Source organism: Prunus persica, chromosome G8 (assembly GCF_000346465.2).
Source record: "Prunus persica cultivar Lovell chromosome G8, Prunus_persica_NCBIv2, whole genome shotgun sequence".
NCBI lineage: Eukaryota > Viridiplantae > Streptophyta > Magnoliopsida > Rosales > Rosaceae > Prunus > Prunus persica.
Genome location: NC_034016.1, coordinates 4,682,549 through 4,703,233, shown reverse-complemented (window position 1 = coordinate 4,703,233; position 20,685 = coordinate 4,682,549). Strand labels below are relative to the sequence as shown.

Below are 20,685 nucleotides of genomic sequence, written 5' to 3'. Positions count from 1 at the left end.
TCTTCTCTTTATAGTTCTTTTGCCAACAAAGTGCATGGCTATAGATTACAATTTAGTTCTACAGATATTTCAGAGGACAACGAAAGACAGGAATATGTCATTTGGACGGGGGAGGGGAAGGTGCTATTTGAGTTCAAATCTGTGATCATTATCTGCAGGCAAATGTTCTTACCATTGAATTATGATCTGTTGGCGTCGTGGTTTAACTTAATGAAGCCGTTTTTAAAGCCGAAATGTTGGGTAGGTTTTTATTTATTTTATTGAACAGAAGGAAATGTTGGTAATTTGGTCAGTGTACGTGTTAACCAAGTCCTTTGTCTAGAGTTTAGGTTGGAGTAATACTCGTTCATAATGCAGATTTTAGATTAAACTTTCGGATGGTCTATGGTTCACTGTCGAGATGCACATTGTGTGTTTTTTTAATTTATTTATTATTGTTTGCCTCTTGCTATGTTGTCACGTGTCATAAATATGTTACGAATTGTGTTTGAAAATTAATGGAAATAAAGGTGTGCTTTTTAAGTTTAATTTGTAAAACAAATAAGAAAACGTTTAGAAAAAGGATGGGGTAACATGTTTTTTTTTAAATTTTTTTATTTCTTGCTTCTTGGCACGCACGCATGTGCCAACTAGTTTTATTTATTTATTTATTTATTGTTATAAATATATATTTTTGAAAATAAATATGTTACAAATTATGTGTGTTTTTCTTTTTTTTAATTTTAAATTTGAAAATAAGTGAAAAAAGGGAGAGGGCAGGGAAAAAGGATGAGAGTAACTTAATACGAACACTCGTTTGCACTCACTCCACAATATGATCTCATGATATAAATCATTCATATTTTACAAATCAAATATCGTTTAACTATTTGTGTTCGTCTATTTATTTGATCGTAGTTAGATGTTGTCTAATTTGACTTTTTTGGTTGTTCCAACGGTAATTTTTGAATGATGACCTAAAAAATGAATAGTTCAAATCATAAGATGATGTTGAGTATGTCTAACCGAGAAGTTAGCGTATTGATTTCCATTTGAGCACTCATATGTAGAAAATTGAGCACGCACATATAGACTATTGTTTTCCGTTACGAAGATAGAATGCAAAGAGCCTTGTTTTTGGTTTGTGAAATTATAATGATTCGAATTTAACAGATCATTACAATTCTAAGGCCGTAGAAACACAACTTTTTTCAAGTACAATAGAGTTCGAAAATTCGAATAAAAAATAAATTTTATGTTTTGAGTTTAAAAAATAAAATGAAAACTATGATCAGCAAAAACAGAGAGCATCCCTAATGCACCAACATAGGACACAGAAACTATGGAAAGATCATGGAAAATATGGGTATATATTTCATCCATAAATTTCTTTCGTCACATAATTTTTTTCAAGAAGATTATACCAGTTAAGCCAAGCCTACTAAAATGATCCAGCTTATGGAATAATCTGAAAATTGTAACATAAATTGACCTGGCAGTAGGATAATTCTATTACTCACACCCAAAAAAAACCAAAAAGAAAAGGCACAACAAACTAACTCAAGAAAACACTTGATAAGGCATATGAAAATACAAAATCCATGATGCGTTTTCAATTGACAAACCAGCCATCTTCTCCACTGTGCAATGGCACAAGGCCACCAACTGGAGCAAATCAAATTGCAAGAACATTTCAAAAACTGGGATAATGACATACGAACTATACCAAAACACCAATCACCCTTTTAAGCAAATATGACAACCAACGCCTGGTGACTGTTCTCCTTCTTGATAGGTCATAGAATGCCACATCAGCTGTCAGGCAGTCTCATCACTACTTCAGATGGTGGTCGTAAAGTGCAAACCATCTCTTTCGTCTTCCCAAAATAAACCTGCAATAGGTAGATCAACGACATAACTTTAAATTCCAAAGATAAAATGCAAAGCCTTTATAAGCCCCTACTGTCTAGCCACAACTGCACAATGTTCAAGTCCCTGTCGGACAGCTAAGTGGTAAATCCACTGCTTTCAGAAGGCATGGCTTAAGTTCAAGCCTGGGCTCAATACTTTATTGAAACATTGTATATCTCAAACTGTAGAGAAGGATGTAGAAAGGTAAATCCACACATAACAGACCACAGTACCTGATCCAGTGAATTTCTCAGCTTGCTCTCCATTTCTTCGATCATTCTTCCCATGTTACAAAGATGACCTTCTTGAACTGAGAGGTGCATATTCATCTACAAAGCCAACAAGAAAGAATAGTTTATCCACCCCAGGATATCATACAAATAGTACAAGAATAGCAGCATAGAAAACAAATTTTGGGTCATCATTTAAAGAACAAATCTTGTGCTTAATCTGAACCATCTCAGCCTTAACACAATCAACAAAACATATTGAGCCTCTGTTCAATTCTACGCACATATGGAGCAAAGAAAAAGAAGAATTTTGAAGTAGCTTTGTTTTAAAGCATTTTTAGACCTTTTTAGCATTTTGATTCCAGTTGCTTTCCAAGAACCAAACAACGAGTAAATGCATGTGGAAAAACTGAAATCCCTATTAAATGCATGTACAAGTAACATGAGTCCTTTTTCAAAAACTTGGGGGCCACATCATGGACTATTCTCTTCCAATAAGACGAGGTAATTCTCTACAACATAACTCCAATAAATAATCCCTTTACTTTCACACTGTTCTACCCCTGTTATATTATTTCCATTTATCCTCTTTTCCCCACGTTAGTGCATCTTTAGGTCTTCATCTTCAGTGCATATGACCAAAAGAATCTTATAAGCTACATTAGCACAGGAACCATCCAACCAGGCATTATTTCTCTTTTGGTGGGGAGGAAGGCTTCTCTTCCATTTTTGTTATTGATCTTTTTCACCCGAGGTTGGCAGGGTGGTGGGGAGACCTTAGGGCCACAGAGATTTCACAACACTCATTGGTGCACATTAAGTTCTTCCTCTCATAAATATCAAAAGAGAGAAGATTTTCCACTACAACATTCAATAGCTAAAATGTGTATTTGTAACAACAAACAAGAGCAATAGTTCGCTGATAACAACTACATCTATTTGAAACACGTTTATCACTTAAATGTCAAAGCCCAAGAAGCATTTAGATGGGAGACATACCAATCCATCCCAAACGGAAACAAAATCAAGTATGATTACCTGTCGTCTAATTGATCCAGACAAACTGAAAGTGCCTGATGACTCATTGTCTGTAGTCAGAGACAGCATGACAGTGCTGGTTAAGCGGTAATGGGATGTTCCTTCCTCCTCCGGACCCACCTAATGTAAAAAACGAAGTTCCCAGAATGATTGGGAGAATAAATGACAAACAAACATAATTAAAATTTAGTTGAAGTGTGAAATGGAAGAGAGCGGCAGGACTACATGGACACCCTCACCACATGTCTACATTGTTCCAACCGTGACAAATGGAGTTTACCTCAATTACATGTATAGCATCCCATGCCCCCTCCTGCAGATAACCTCTGCGACCTTGACCTGTCTTGGAGCCGTCTTCATTCCCACGAATAATAAAAATCAGAAATAAGGAATATAACAGAAAAGAAGTTGATATTTATATCTGCTTGGAGATGGTTCAGGCAGTAGACCTTTTTTTATTAAAAAGCAGCCTACAAAACATTCGTTATCATCCTCCCACATGTAAACTGATGAAATTCCACCTTCATAATACCTACCAAATTACCAGTCAATTAAGCCGTGGTAAATCTTCAAAATGAAACGAATAAATGAACCATTATGCTAAATATATTGCGTGAGGATACTTTCTAGAAATTTTGGTTGGTTTTGAAAACTAGATAATAAGAAGAAAAAAGCATTGTGGAGGTGGTTAGATTATACAATTCAACGACTAACAACAATAACACAAGAACGAGGTAAGTAAAGGACCTCACTGGTCACGATAAATGGCAAAGATGTCGTTTGCTTCAATTTCAAGTTTCCTCAACTCTTCAGACGGGAGGCTGCCGTCTTCTAATGGTGGATGATATTTATTTGACCAAGGTGATCTGTATAGAAATATAGCAACACAAAAAAGAAAATACAAAGATGAGTAAGACAACTGATATTCATAGAATAAAACATAAAAGATAAAACAAAAAAAGAAAGCCAAAAAATAAACTGAAGATGTAGCACCGGTAGCCGAATGCAAAATCAAGAGATTTTGTAAATTGATTTTGAATACTTTACAGAAGCAGCATCAAGGATAGAGCAAAAATGAAAGCAGCGGTTTGAGAGTCTCTGTGTGTGTGAAATAGATAGTTATACATGCATTTCATTTACCATATCAATTATATCTGCATGCGTAACAAAAAGAAAATCAAATTATACAAAACATCCAGATTCAAAAATCAAGGCCAGATCTGCTATATCTAAAATCTCCCACAAAAATGATACTGTTAAAGCCAATTAGATCACAAATCTAACAAGAAGTCATCAAACTTGACTGTTCACAGAACAAAGATTGGAGTGTCTTTACCTGTAAGAGTCTGCATCTCTATTATATTCACACAAAATGAACTCCTTCCCATACTCCATATCGCACAAAACCTGCTTTTGGGAAATCGGTGCAACACAGTGAGTTCAAATGCTGCTATTGTAGTTGTCATTACTTTTCTTTCTCGAATTTCAACAACCCATTTTTCCTTTCTTGACTAAAATGAAACCCTAAGAGGCTGGTAAGCCAAAGAGAAAGAAAAACTGAAAACTGAAAATTGGGTTTGGCGTTAGAAAGGTGGATTTTCTCGGGAAACAAACAGACGGACCTGGAGGGGCTGATCGACTTGAGAGAGGAGATCGGAGGAGTGTTGGGGCATAAGGGAGAGGAGGGCGGAGAGAGCCGTCTCGGTGTGCTTGGGAGGCATTCTCCGCATCAATCCCATCGCTGCTTCCATTTTTTGTTCCTTGGTTTTCTGTGAGGGCTGGCTGGCTCTAAAACTCTCTCTGATATTTTTATTTTATTTTTTTATTTTGCTTTTGCGTTTCCTTTTTTGATTTTGGGTTGTTTGTTTGTTTGTTTGGTTGATAAAAACTCAGAGAAGAGAAAAGAGGCGCCTTGTTTTGTTTGACCCGAGTTTCCCTCGCGGGAACTACTCCATCACATACCCTTCTGCCCTATTATTTGTATTTATTTTTTATTTTGTTATTTATCAATTTGCCAATTTGATATAATTTAGTCAAAATATTAAGTGCACCAATGCTAAATATCTCTTTAAAGTCTTCAATGTTGAAATAATATATAAGCAGTGATTGGGACAACTGTCTATGCGTTTACAAACGACTTTCAACCGTTGATGCATATACAACCCATAATACAACAACTAAGAATCACATATTTGTGCATGAAGAACTGTCCTTAACATTTCTCATAGGGTTGTGACAACCGCTAAGGAGGTTGAAATTCAAATTTATGGTCAAGTTTTTTACTTCACAAGATTTATAATGAACAACCCTCATGATAATTTGAAAAATTAAAAGAGAGGCATTTTCCAGTATCTCAAAGGGCTTGTAATTATGAAAGAATCTATGAAATCATTAAAAAAACTCGTTTTCAATCATCACCATCGAAAAAAATGTCACATCTATCTTTCATATTTTGAATAATTTTCATAATTGAAAACCACTAATGATTAGTAAAGAGAATTTGCTTGAATTAATAATTAAAGGGCATTTTAGGAATAATGGTGGATGAAAAGATAGGATTGTGTTTTTTCAAATTTACATGGTAGGTGAGGAACTAGGATAAGTGATGAAAATAATAGCACTCTAAACGAATTATGTGAATCCACATTAAAATCCGTAATTCAATAGTTAAAAAACTAGATATAAATTGATTAGGGGAGGAATATTTGATCCTTTTTCCATTCCTCTATTCAATATTCATACTTTCCCTATTCATGACTTTTTTAACTTTGTTTAGTAAAAAACTGCAAGTGAAAACCGACTGCAGTGTTACTAATCATTTCTCCAACAGTGATGCGTGCTATTGCTTAACTGATGTGTTCCACCTTCAGCCTTTCAACCCATTCCATTTGTCATCCTTTAGCTTTATAGACAAAGAAAAAGGTGGCAAAACTTTTTCACAACGATGAAAAAAGTTGAGTTGATTGGACATTGCTTTCTGAATGGGGCCAAAGCAGCTACAAGGAGTCGGTAAAATGCTTGGGCTTTGTGAGGCCTACATTCTTTGTCCATGTTCCTTTTTAACTATGTTATGCTAGCATGCTAGCCGGGTGGTGTGGAGTATAATCCCGCCAACAAATGAGGGACCTAGTTTATAAATCTGCTCCCGGAAAGTTGATTTGGATCTGACTAGCAGTATTACAAGTCAATCATGCATTGTGATGCATTCTAAATTTCCCACATGAGAGTCCGTAATTGACTTAAAATACCGACACAATAGCATACCGAAGAGAGTGATTTGGATCTGACTAGCAGTATCACAAGTCAATCATGCATTGTGATGCATAACTTTCCCAAATCACAGTACGTAATTGAATTAGAATACCGACACAATAGCATACTTATTGCAATGTAGTTTTCCTTCCCACGAAGAGTGATTTGGATCTGACAATGGAAATTCCAAGTAGCAAAGGCTTGTAGCGGTTTAATCTAAAAAAAAGGCTTGTTATACTCCCAGGTAGGTAGAATAATCAAAAGCTCATTGTGTTAAATTCATTTCCACTAACAGACAAAGTAATGAAAAAAACCGCTAGTAAGAAAATTACATCGACAACAAAATCGTTGGGGCAGCATTTATGAAAATGAAACAAACAATTTATCAATACAACATACTACAGTTCAATGGTAGAATCTGCTATACTTGTGTAATCTCCAGATATAATATTAATAAACTCTTCAGTCTTTACGTCGTGTGTTTAATTTGGCACGTCTCTCTTCATACGATGCTGGGATCAAATTCAAGCAGAGTTATGAGGCAGCATTAGAAATATTGGAAAGGAATTATGCTAGCAAGTAGAGAAGAAATAACATCGTCTGGATGCAAAATGATTTCATATGAAATTTGTATATTATCCCTAATTTTAAGATTTATTATCTCACTTGTTTAAAGTATTAAGGGTAGGCTTGGCATTTCCGCTATAGACAAGTGAGATAATATAGATGAAAGAGTACAAAACAGGGGACAAGGTGTCTTCTGGCATATAGGATCTGACTAGCGATCTCTGAAAAATCATAAACAGCCATACAAAAATTGCATTGAAAATGAAAAGACAGCAGGAACAAGACTACACAGCTTTCGGATTGGATAAGATAACAGAGAATATTCCTCGAACTCCAGAAATACCGAAGCCCATGCGAAATCGTGATAATCACATTGAACATTATGATCATGATACAATACACACAACATGATGTTATCTAGACACTTGAACCCACATTATATTAAGTATATAAAACAAGCCACCATAAAGTATAACGCAATACATTCCAGCTCTTTAACGAGGATGCGAACTTGCAAAAACATTTCATTTATTGTAGTGAACAGTTCTATGTAATTTTCAAAGATACAGTAACACTTACGCTCAGTTGGCCGTGACATGAGAGGGACATGGGAAGATTTTTTCTTGACTGTTCCATTATCCAAGGATCTCTGATCTGAGAAAACAAAGGTCGTCTCAGTAAGAGATAAATATACAACAAATATTATATGGTTTATTGGAAATAATATGAGGAATATTGCTTTCAGCACCTTTTTCTATTGGCGAACAGCTCTGCAGAGCCTCGTGGAAGATTGCAGCTTCGAGATGATAATTTTGACATTCATTTGCCAAGTGCATACGCAAAGCTTGCCCAGAATCTAGGAGCACAAGTAAATTAAACATTTAGAAGTTGGAGAGTCATTTCAATTTGCATGGGCAATTCTGAATTCAGCAAGCAATATTTGAGAGAAGAAAATGGATGTGACAGAACGTCAACACTCCAAATTTCAATAACTCACAAACAAAGCATATGATGTATCAAAAAAAGTACCTGACGAACAAGTGAAATTGAGACCCTCAAATTCACAAGACTGAAGAACCAATGGGATTTCCGGGGCCATGCTGTATTGAGGTTTTCTGGGGATTCTGTCAGTATCCAGTAACGCATCTATTACCTACAAATTAAAGCAGTTTGCCTCAGTTACTTTTATGTAACGAAAATGAAAACTTAACATAGAGACTGCATTTTGGAAACCGGAAAGCATTTTGAGAAATATGTAAGGTTTCATAGGGGAATTCAGAAAGCGTATGCGATAATGCAAGAGAGGCATCTGACTGGACGCAATTGGTCTGCATGTGTGGAAGCATGTTATTGATGTGTGATATCCAGATAACTATTCTGTACCTGTAGAACTTTCACCTTTACAGTGTTTCTGGCTGCACCTCAGTTTTGTGCACATGCCAGGCTGATTGTTTTAAGAGATTCAAGAAACAAATAATTTTGAAGTAGTATATCTTAACAGCTTAAACAAGTTCGATATAAAAACTTGAGAACCCAATGAAGAAGACATTTGGTACGCACATCAGGAGATTCATGACCTTGGCCAATCAAGAATAGTACAGCAACCATGCATCGGACTTGGTGCCAGAGGAAAGCACTACCTTTAATTTTGATTGCCCAAAGCTGGTTCTCATCAAACCTGAAAACAATTGCAAAATTATAAAGAAATACTCATGAAAGTCCATTCAGGAAAGTCTCAATACAGAAAATTCTTCTTTTTGGCATGTTGATAAGATTAGAAACTGAACTATGAGTTGAACAGAGGACGCCAAGGGGAAAAATCAGAAAGTGAGATACAGAAACAGCAAGAACCGAATCAGGTTTTACTGGAACACAGGTTTGAAATAGGTCAACTCCTAACTGAGAGATAGGAAATTGAAGTCTTGTAAAAAAAATGAAAGATCATGTAGCACTGAATTGAAGTCCGGAAATAACTTTTACACGTTTCTTTAAAAAAAAACTGTCTAATCTAGAGAATAGTACAAAAGGATTTCGATGCTGGCCCCCCCAACAAGAGAGGACACCCAGCAGTGCATATATAAAGTTAAAAAAATAAAAAATCTATAGGACATATATGAAGTATTTAGCAAAAAGGAAGTCAAGTGTAAAGCAGAACCATGCTCTGAATATCTGTTCTGGAAATGTCCATTTTTAACACTTTCGAAAAGTCAAATCTGTGTACCCTGGTGGGGAGATGGACAATCACATCTTCTGCTCAAGGCAAAAGGCTGTGTTTGCACATGCTGCTTGCATATGTATGAATGTCGTCGGACAAAACCCGTAGGCTACACACCCAACACACACATGGAATGTGTGTGTGTGTGAGAGAGAGAGAGAGAGAGAGAGAGAGAGAGAGAGAGAAGAAATATTCATAGAACTTGAACAAATACTTGTGCCTCATTTGTCTGATTAAGCAATTAGGGAAATGTGAATTAACTCATTTAAAAAGAGAGAGAGAGAGAAAACAGGGTCAGAAAAATTATCTACCCATGTCAACCTCACATCACAAGGAGAGATTGCAAATGAAGTGACTTTCCGCCTATAGTTGTGTACATTTAGTGCATCCATTTTACAGAAGTTTCTGAAGTCATGCTCGCCAACAAATTTCCTACCAGCACTCTCCATAGCCTGGCTAAACATGAAGCAAAGAAACCAAGTTTCTCATTCTCTTAATTCCAATAAAAGGAGCACAAAATGTGATAATTGAAAGAGAAGAATTACGCACCAAGAGATTCAGATTTTCTCCCCAAAATAAATAATAATACTCCCTGCCCAAACAGCTAAACCTGTATTTGACAAAGGAAAGCAACAAATGGTAATGCATAAGGTCATTACAGTGAACTTTAAAAAAAAGGAAAAGAAAAAAAGAGGGTCAGTACAGTTACAGAATACAGTGAACTAGCCTCAACCATGTAAGCATCAGATATTAAAAATGAAAACATTGTCTTGCAGTTATACAGATGATGATGTGCAGAACTCAGTTATCCTCAAATGAACTGAAATCCTTACCCAACTTTGATCAAGACAATCATGGATATCAGTCAGAAAAATACAAGACAGCTTGCACACGGAACAAATCAAGACTTATTCACCCAAGGGCAGAGTGATAGGCTGCAAGATTTCATTTACCCCCATGTAATACACCATGCATTAGAAGGCCTAAAATACCAAAACCTTTTGCACATTAAAGCGAGCTTTAAAAGCAGCCCATCTTGTGAGCACATTTGATAAGCTGAACTTCACTTTTTCCACTAAGAAATGCCGTTTTATTGCTACAAGCAATGTGCCTCCAGAATATCTGGCTGTGACGATTTGACAGCCAGGCATTGGCACCTAATTAAACACTTTGGTGCAAGCGTTATGCAAAAAGAAGCTCCAAGAAAATTTAGCCAGACTCATGACGATTTGACATACACAAGAAAAATCATGGCACAAAAAATGAAGCTAATCAACAGATTGTAAAGCCTCCTTATTTAATTGATCAGTGGGTGATAGTTATTACGCTTAAGAATCACGATGCCATTTTGAGTGCTTAAATCTAAAACATTAATACATATACTTCCATTTTAGGGTTACTAATTCACATGGTCCATGGGAAATTCAAGAGAGCATAACTAGGTGGACGGCTGGCAGCTGGGAGTTTATTCATTCTGTATCTTAAAATGTACTAGTTTCACTAAAGAAATACCACCCAAAAAAATACCAACTACTCAGAGGAACTGTTCTCTCAATAGGTTTTTATGATTAGTATTTTCCATTTCTAAAGAAAAGAAAAATGAAGCAGGACACACGGTATGATAAGTTCTAACAAAAGAAGTATCGAGCAACATTATCATCTCAAAATAGTGGAGAATTTAATACAAGGTAGACAAACCTCGCATTGAAACCCAATGGAACAGGACACCAGCCAAAAACTCGAATATCATCCGGAAGGGCTCGATTCAACACCCTCACATAATCGATTTCGCCTTCTGAGAAAAGTACAAAATTTAAAAAAATTAAAAAACAAAGGAGCATGTGTTATTCAAATGGAATGTGGTTAGTTGAAATTGATCTGAAACTTAAAAGATACTAAAAATATTAAATGAAGTGTCTTAAACGTGTTTCATATGGTTCAAACGGCAGTAAAGTAAAATCTATGCCCTAAAATCTAAATACAGTGCTAGATTCCTTGATTGTTGCTTGTTCTTTTCCCCTGAAGAAACTTTCATCCATCTTCATGCCAATATTTTATGGTCTGAAGTGTGTGCAACAGAAATAACAAGTAAATACCAAAACTTCCCAAATTGAGGCCATGCCAATTGCATTTAACAACACAACCATTCGAAAACTAGTGTCTGCTAAAGACTAAAAATTATGTCAAATGAATCTACGTAGTACCACACATAAGGCTATACAATGTTTTTTGAATAGAACATAAGGCTATACAATTGCTTCATTGTATCCAGTTTAACACCAACCACGACTCAACCCAGGCAATTGGTTACTATAGCCAACCATTTGTGCAACCAATTACCAGGACTAATTCATCTTGTCATTGCTCATACCAAGTTTCCTATGATGCTTGTCAACAAGGCCACCCAGGGCCCATAAGTCAATCTTCTCGCATCAAACAATATAGACATTTAATTTAATTTTTCTGTTTTTAAGCAATACTAACCATGCTTACATGTAAGCACAGAAGTGATGCTTGCGTGAGCACCATATAATCCGTAAATATTTTCTATCAATACTACTGTGGCTTTCCCAAGTCAAACCCAAGCCTGCAATAAAGTTGTGTGGCTTTGTTAAATAGCATAGTATAATGGACTCATGTCCTATTCCCGCTCCTAATTGGAAGGCAAAATTATTTTGCTCCTCCTCCAAATAGTTTCCACTAAATTCTACTACCATATGGAATTGTGATTTCACATTGTGCTGATCCAACAAGGCTGGGCCTTTGCCATGCCGATCAACTTCTTTAATGGTGTGTGCCATGACACTTGGCTAAGCGATAGTGCCAAACTTTGATTAAATCCAGCTAACAAAAAAGTACATTAAATTAATGTGGTAAACAATGCCCCCATCCTATTCAGGACATCGTCCTACAAAAGGTGGTGTCGTTTATTTGAGATAAAACTAGATTCTAGCCTTTGCTTGGGTCCTTTCTCCTTGATTGGGGGAAAGGAATTGTATATTGACCTCGTTTTCTAGTCTGGTGTTTGAATATGGTTTGCCCTAGGTGCTTTGTTTGTAGTCTTAGGTTGACTGCTTGTGTGAAGAACGAGAGAAGAGAAGAGGGGGTCAAAGTGACAAGACACAGGGATCGTGTCGCCATTTGGACTCAGCTGAACAGTGCACACCATTTTAAAAAACATGTAAACTATTCAAAGCCTGTCCATCTCCTTTTGTACTTCTTTTGTCTTTTCACTATAGGATATTTAGAACTAAATAGATATCAGCAACATGACTTCCTATACCCACTTATCTTTTGGGAGCATATTTGTGCACTTGCTCATGATCATGGTTTAATGTCTATGTTGTTTCCCATAGAAAATGTGTATCCATGTAATGTAATAACAGTAACAGAATGGTTTATTACTTTTAGGAGCCACTTTAGCTCTTGCTCAAAAAGATATTAAGAAAAGCTTAGCTTATTCTACAATGTCTCAATTGGGTTATACGATGTTAGCTCTAGGTATGGGGTCTTATCGAGCCGTTTTGAGGTTCCCTACGAAATGAGGCATGGAGCGGAGCCGCTACGAAGAAGTTCCAGGGGTTACAAAGGAAACTTCGAGCTCATTTTTTTCTGATCCTTCGATAAAAAGATTCATTCTCTTCATAAAAAATAGGAGGTAGAACCAATAAAGATTTCGATTCATACCAAACACTGTTTTTGGTGTAATTATTTATCCTTGCTCTATAGATATAAAGTTATTAAATCCTATCAAAAACAAAAAAGCTGGCTAACCATATTGCTCTTTGAAAACCATTTTTCTCGAATCTTCATTTTTCTCACACGTTTCCTTGAGGTTTGATCGTAAATAGAGAGCAATCACCTGCGTCAAATAATTGCAATATACTCAATAAATCAAATAGTTAAGTTTGAAAATAAAATACAGAAAAGCAGCAGCATGAGAGCTAGCATCAAGCAAGGTTCTTTTCTTCTCTTTTTACGAGGAAACAAAACTATTAAGCAAGGTTGCAGATATCTGATATCAGTAGTCTGTATTCCTTAGATAAAACCATCAGTCCGAATCTACAGATGGATCGGCAAAAAATAAAAAATGACAAAAACAAAGGTGGAAGGTTAACGCTAATCCAAGCGGTTTTGAGCAGCATTCCTTCTTACTATATGTCACTGTTTAAGATGCCTATAGGAGTGGCCGCCAAAGTAGAACAACTTATGCGTAACTTTTTATGGGAAGGTCTAGAAGAAGGGAAGAAATGTCACTTGGTCAGGTGGGAAAGGGTGACTAAATCGAAAGAGGAAGGTGGTCTTGGATTTGGCTCTTTAAGAGAAAGAAATGAAGCCCTCAGAGCTAAATGGTTGTGGAGATTTCCACTTGAAACCAATTCGCTATGGCATAGGATCATTAAGAGCAAGTACGGAATAGACTCAAATGGGTGGGATACTAAACAGATAGATAAGGTCTCTTGCAGGAATCCTTGGCGAGAAATTTCGAAAGGGTATAATTCTTTTCTTCAATGCTGCAGATTTTCTGTTGGAAATGGGGAGAAAATTAGATTTTGGGAGGATCTTTGGCTGAAAGAAGGGATTCTAAAAGATCTGTTTCCTAGACTCTCTTCCTTGTCTAGGAGAAAAAATCAAAGTATAGCCTGTTTTGCTAACAATCATGTGATGCCTCTCAATTGGGATTTTGATTTCAGAAGGAATTTGTCCGAGGCTGAAATAGCAGAAGTGGTAATACTTTTGGATATATTGGGGAACGTGAGATTATACGGTTCTAGACCGGATCAGAGATCTTGGGAGGTTGAGGAGCAGGGTTCTTTTTCCTGCAAGTCTTTCAGGTCTTTTCTTCTCTCTACCACTAGGGATGTCTTTCCCCCTTTCAGCTCAATCTGGAAGGCAAAGACTCCGCCGAAAATTCAATTTTTCGTGTGGCTGGCAGCAAATGGTAGGATTAATACTTGCGATTGCATTCAAAGGAGGCAACCAAAGATGTGCTTATCCCCCTCTTGGTGTGTTCTTTGCAAAGAGAATGCAGAAAACATTGATCACTTGTTCATTCATTGTTCGTATTCCCTAAAATTATGGTGGAGGATGTTGGGTGCTCTCGGAGTGGAGTGGGTGATTCCTAAAGGGTGTTTTGAGCTCCTTAGTATCAATCTGAGGATTTCGGGGAAGGGGAAGAGAGCTGGAATCCTTCGTGATTGTCTAGTTCATGCTATTTTCTGGAATATCTGGATGGAGCGAAATCGAAAAAAATTTCAGGGTCATATAGAAGTAAGGGTTGAGGAATTATGGGACAGAATTAAATTTTGGGCATCCCTTTGGGCTTCGGTTTCGGGGCAGTTCAAGGACTATCACTACTCTACCATCATGAGAGACATGATGGCAGTCTTAAGATGATTTTACTGAAGTTTTTGTGTTTTTCGTGTTTTTTATACAGTTTGTTTTTCAATCTTAGTAGGTCAGACTCTTTTTTTGGTCTTCTTGTTTGATCGAGGATTTTTCCTCTTGATTATCAATACAATGTTTCTATTCCAAAAAAAAAAAAATACATGGAAATTTTGAATCAAATTGATGGAAATGTTAAAGCAATCAATAATTCACTAACCAAACATGTAAACTACACACTATAGTTGATGCAGGACGCGTAGGACCTAAATTTATTAGTTTCCTAATATATTTGTTAGTTTCCTAGATTCTCCAGTTTTCCAAATTCTAGTAGGATTTCTACTTTTCCAGGTTTCTAGTTTTAAGTTTCCTATTTTATTTGGGTTAGGATTTCTGTTTAAGCAAGGGGTTTTTATCCTATTATGTCTAGGTTTTAGTTTGCTATAAATATCCCTGTAGTTCTTTAAAATTCAGATTTGAATGTTGAGTAAACCTTTTCCTATAACTCTCTGATTTCGTCCCTTCGATCTATATTTCTTCTCCTCAATCTCCGATATTCTTCTTTGTTCTACTGTTTCTGTCCTTTATCTCGTCTTTTCGATCTCTATTTCTTCTCCTCAGTCTCTTATATTCTTCTCTGTTCTATTGTTTGAGTGCTTAATCTAATACCTACGGGCTGTACTACATCAATAGTATATCTATTATAAACATAAGATATATAAAGGTAAAGCCACTTTGCGCCACTGATACATGACATTGTGACTTGAATATTATGTGGAGAAATATCTTTATTTCATTTTTTATAACAAACCTCAGACGGTATGAGCTGAAGTTTATTACTAGATATTAAAATTAAAAAAAGTACACCTGGATAGGGTAATGTAATGAATTTCCAAACACTCATCAAGACTATGCAACTTACACTGGGCAAACCCTAATTATCTCATTCTTGGAGGGATGATAGGAAGGGATAGAAAGACACATTAATGGCAGGTGCATAACTACATCCAAAACTTCTCTACTTCCATGAGTTGTTCTCAATATTGTCTGGACCAAAATGGTATCCCATCTACTGTATTTGCGCCCCATAGGAACTCTTTTTGGTATTAGAATTTTATATGCATGTCTATCTTTCACTAATATATTTCCACCGTAATCCACATTTTCAATCTTGGCTTTATCTAGGATAGCAGTTGGGAATCTACTTCTAGCATCTTGAGCAGTGATGCTGACTTGAGATTCAGAAAATGATGCTAGAATAATTCAGTTTGACTCATTATTGAGGAATACACAAATACAAGCATAAGAAAACCCTACATTGTATACAGTTGTACCAATTCTACAATCATCAACCTACAAAATTGAAATAGAAAGGTTTGGTATCCACTTACTTGCCCAACAGCAGATACTCCCTTGTCTGTCCTACCACATCTGGAGTAATGTGATTCCTTCTTGTCACCAACTAAAAGCCTTGTCTTTTCAAGAGCTTTAAAAATTTCAGACTGCATATTATCCAGAGTATAAGATGAAGACAATATGCGGCATTAACTTCTGCAAATTACGATTAATTATATAAACCAATATCTACCATGTATTCAACTTTAAATATTGAAGGAATTCTTACGGATGAAGATGCTATATTTCATATTCATACAAATGCAAAATATGTACAACAGTACAATATATAGAATGGTATCACTTATGAAATATCATAAAATATCAATACTGAGAGATTTTTTTTTTTACAAAATTTGTATACTTTACAGTTTGAAAGATTTGTAGAGTTTATTAGAGTATTATAACAAGTAGTACCATAACCAAGTGTAAAATGGACAACTGCAAACATCTTTGAGGGCAAAAATGCAAAAAGTAAATGCTTTCAGTTGTGCTTAAAAATAGCAGATCAATTTACCACGATGAAGATTCTGACATTCAAAGTAACATACGTTGCTTATCTAGTTCACATTTCCATACATATTTCAGGTACAAACTAGGAAAAAATAATAATATGAGAGAGAATACCTCAATAGTTGGATCCATTTGTGCCTCTGCAGCAAAACCATAAAACCTGTAATGTAGAGTTCAAAAGCCCTTAAACATTCCATTATCATTATGAAGGGTATTAGGTTCTTTCTAGCCTATCGATCATGCAATGCTGTTCTAGAAAGCTTCTTCTATAAATTTATCAAAAATGTATCTGGGAGAAAGAAACTATCGGGATGAAAATGATAATACATTCTTAAGAAGAAAATGAAACAGCCTATATTTCAGAGTTTTCACCGTATGGTCTCTCAAATTCAACATTCGACTACCTTTCTGTTTATTGTTCATTCTCTTTCAAGATTTTTTTTGGGGGGGGGGGGGGGCCGGCGCGGGGGAGGGGAGGAGAGATGGCTGAAGATGCGGTGCTGGAATTTTAAAATAAAAAATAAATTTCATCTTAGTGGCAGATTGTACCTCCGCCCAAAATACATGACTTTCAGAGCAACATATCTTTTGCAGTGGTGATTCATGATCCTTGTGTCATAACCTGTGTACCAACAGAGATATTTACAATTTGAATAACTACATTAAACAGCCATTAAGAAACAACATGAACCACTAGACAGAGAGACAAAGCCACGGAGAGGAAGAGAGATTGAAAGACTTAAGCATATATATATATATATGCAATTGTTTATTAGTTCCCTGTTCGGGCAATATATATATGTATACAAGGCATCTGCTGCAATGGTTTTAGAAAGACCTTCGGCAAATATATGTAATTGCATTGTCTTATCTTGGCATCTGGTAGAAATAAAAAATTCTTAATTTTAATTTGAAAAGGAAAAATCAAAGGGAAAACCTGGCACTTTCTCTTTTACTATCTCCTTGGTGGTTTTCTTACTTCCAGAGTTTGATTTCCTGCTTGTCTCCAGTGAACTATCACAACTTACAGCAGAACTATCACGCTTGTCCTCTTTCTGCATCATAACATGTTCATTTTCACAAAACCAAAAAGATCAATCAAAAAGCCAAAATGGAAACACCAAGAAGGAGATTTTCATTTCTTTTTCCCCTTAGTAAATCAGTCTGAGGTCCTGAGACAAACCTTATTTCCAGCTAAAAGTACAATGCCTTTTTTTCTTTTGAGTTATGTTTCTTGTCTAACAGAGTTTGTTAAGTTTAATCCCTCATTTAATCACTACTGTCCCTACTTCAAAGGGTCACTCTACCTTCTTGAAAAATTACCAGTAATATCCTTGTAATAGTCAAATTACTAAACGTAAAAACTGAAAAGTCATCCCTTCGAAAAAGGTATATCAACAAATAGAATAACCCACCTCATGACAGCGACAGTTTGCAAGTTGAGATGAAAACTTGGCATTCTCAGCCTCTAGTTCCTGGATTTTGAATTGCAAACAAGTAAGTATAACTATGCATTTGTTAACAAATGTTACTTTGGCTAATTCTGGGAGTACAAGAATTACCAGAAAAGAAAACTAAAAATAATGTAATAGAAAAACATTTGAAGTGGCACCTATTAGTAATACGGAAACTATCACACCCTTGTCAGCACCTACAACCAGAAGATAGAAGGTAAAAGACCAAGATGCCAACCAAAACTATTTCTTTGAATAGAAAACAATTACAGTTTAGGATGGTTTTATTTTAACCACAAACTTGCTCAGTTGGGCCCCTTTTTTCTTTGTAAATCTTTTATCAAAATGTTACCCTTGAAAAAAGAAAAAGAAAAGAGATTCAAGTTCTTTTTAAAGGGAAAAACTGATCTCATATAAAACAATGATTAAGGCTAAAATTGCAACATCATTAAAATTTTACAGCAAATTACTCTCTTGTAATGACACTAAAGTCCCTCGCACTCCTAGACTCTCCTTTTGTGTTTATTGTAATATTATGATATTAGGGCCATTCCTCACTAACATGGTAACACCTCCTTATTAGCCTTCTCTTCCCATGATTTCGCAAACCTTCTCATGTCCCAACTAATGATCTTCATGATAGTATCATCTTCCTGCCGGGCTAGTAATTGATCTCCAACTTAGAATTTTCCAGCTCTCTAATCCTCATTTTACTTGGGGGTGGAAATCGAGTCAGGCCATGTAGTAGTGTCCTGTCATGTCATTTCATTTCATATTCATTCCGACTTATTGTCAACTCCAACCTAACCTATTTAATTAATCGTGTCAAATGACTCGACTTTAACCCAAACTCGTTTTTTAAATTGTGTTGTGGTCGGGCCACATATATTCTCAACTAGAAACTTAAGGCTAAGTTCTGTTTATTTCTAAGCCAAAACAATCATTCCTAATTCTCCATAGAATAAAAATCTACTTTATCTTAACATTAGCAAAACCATATAAAGTTATCCTGCAATTCTACAAAAATTCATATAATACCATATAAAAAAAGAAACAAAGTTAGTATTTTTTTGGGCTTGGGTTATTCGTGTTTGCCACTATCCCAACTTTTTTTTTCACTCATGTTACCAGGTTGTGTCAGTCAAAGGTTTGTGCCAAGTAGTGTCAAATTATTGTGCAATGTTGAAAATTGCCACTCCTAATTTTGCTCTTATTCCTCCTTCATTTTCCCAAGCTCCTCACTCTTGTTTACTAGATATGGAACTAATTCTAAGTTCATTCTTTTCAAGAAGTACCTAGCTTACTCCACCAACCTCCCAACTCTCCTGGCTATTTTTTTCGTCTAGCACACTTGAACTCCTAATGTTACCGTCATCCCCACAACATATGCAATTACCTGTACCTACACGGTGACTCTCCAAATTTGGTGGACAAGACCTGTCCTGGAAGCCCTTCACACAGACATTATTTGAATATCAGGTTCTGGAAGCCATTCTCCTCAACATTCCCAACATGGGAAAAAATCATAGAAAAATCTAAACAAATATTTTTAACATGAAAACTGAATATAACCAAAAAAACAAAAATGGAATATGAGAACTTGGGTCCAGGTCCAGGATGATGAAGACTTGGGGGATTAACTATTAGATGGAAGTTACAACCCAACCCTTGTTTGCTTAGATTTTTCAAGGAGAATAAATAAATAGCTGAGACTCGGACTGTTTACGCTATAATGTTTATATAAATAAATAGCTGAGACTCATACTGTGTATGCTATGATTTCCATTGATGATAAACAATCAACCAACCAATAATTTAAGCTATGAAGTACACAATGCGTTGTTTGATTAGCATTTCTCTTGAGTACTTTACTTGCTTTTCCCTGCAAAAATTGCAGGGAATCAACAGGATTTTGATCATTTGAGCTTCTTCTTTTAACCACAACTTCTCATTGACCAAAGGGGACTGAATAAGAGAGAGAGAGAGAGAGAGAGAGAGAGAGAGAGAAGGTACCTGAACTCGGTGCCGGAGGGAGTCGACCAGGGACTGTAGGTCGGTGATTAGGTTTGTATTGGTGACTTCCATAGACATGGTCGAACGCTTGTGGTTCGTTCCTGCGCGACGTTTGCTCGGTTTCCACTCACAGAGGAACTCAAAACGACGACGGGTGACTTAGGGCTGCTTTTATTCCTTCTGTTTTTTCGTTTTCATGGTGAGACTGCTTGCGGTGTACCCTCAATTTTATTTTCCCGTACCCTCACCTCACTCACACGACTCTCTCTCAGTCTTCTTCTTTCTTTCTTCCTCTGACGTAAGCGTATCTCTCTCTCGACCTGAACTACTCTATCGATTCGTCTCTCCCTACCTCAGCTCTATCGGCGACAACGTCGGCGTCACTTCATCGATCTCTCTCTCTCGTCTGGTACCATCTCTTCTCTCGATCTCCTGTCTCAATCTGTCAACCTCATCCTCTCTCTCTCTCTCTCTCTCTCTCTCTCTCACCCCATTTTCCCATTATCAACTATATCTTTATCTTTTACTTTCGCCTAACTATTTACCACTAGCTGTAACTCGTTATTTACTTTTACGTTGCTAAGGGCAACTCCACTTATTTGTCCTTAGTTATGGAGTGGCTGCCCTTGTAAATAGTATTTTGTATTTCCACCCATTGCCATGGCTAAGGGCAATAACTATTCATTTTTTTGTTTTTTTCACAAATTTTTTAATGAAAATAATTAATTTGGAT

At 36.2% G+C, this 20,685-nt stretch overlaps 2 protein-coding genes across 2 annotated transcripts; both read right to left on the bottom strand.

Annotated features, from left to right (window-relative positions):
• LOC18768535 (probable F-actin-capping protein subunit beta) lies at positions 1,331-5,200 on the bottom strand. Its single transcript, XM_020570080.1, has 8 exons — positions 4,781-5,200; positions 4,495-4,565; positions 3,911-4,024; positions 3,608-3,690; positions 3,439-3,512; positions 3,159-3,278; positions 2,124-2,219; positions 1,331-1,871 (listed from the first exon to the last, which is right to left on the bottom strand). Exons 1-8 carry the CDS (start codon positions 4,907-4,909, stop codon positions 1,791-1,793), a joined length of 768 nt encoding a protein of 255 aa, XP_020425669.1. The 5' UTR covers positions 4,910-5,200; the 3' UTR covers positions 1,331-1,790.
• LOC18766292 (tRNA pseudouridine(38/39) synthase) lies at positions 6,595-20,437 on the bottom strand. Its single transcript, XM_020570643.1, has 15 exons — positions 19,953-20,437; positions 17,901-17,960; positions 17,423-17,540; positions 17,035-17,107; positions 16,600-16,645; positions 15,969-16,079; positions 12,967-13,054; positions 10,891-10,987; positions 9,742-9,802; positions 9,514-9,644; positions 8,538-8,655; positions 8,007-8,130; positions 7,726-7,833; positions 7,557-7,631; positions 6,595-6,922 (listed from the first exon to the last, which is right to left on the bottom strand). Exons 1-15 carry the CDS (start codon positions 20,028-20,030, stop codon positions 6,873-6,875), a joined length of 1,338 nt encoding a protein of 445 aa, XP_020426232.1. The 5' UTR covers positions 20,031-20,437; the 3' UTR covers positions 6,595-6,872.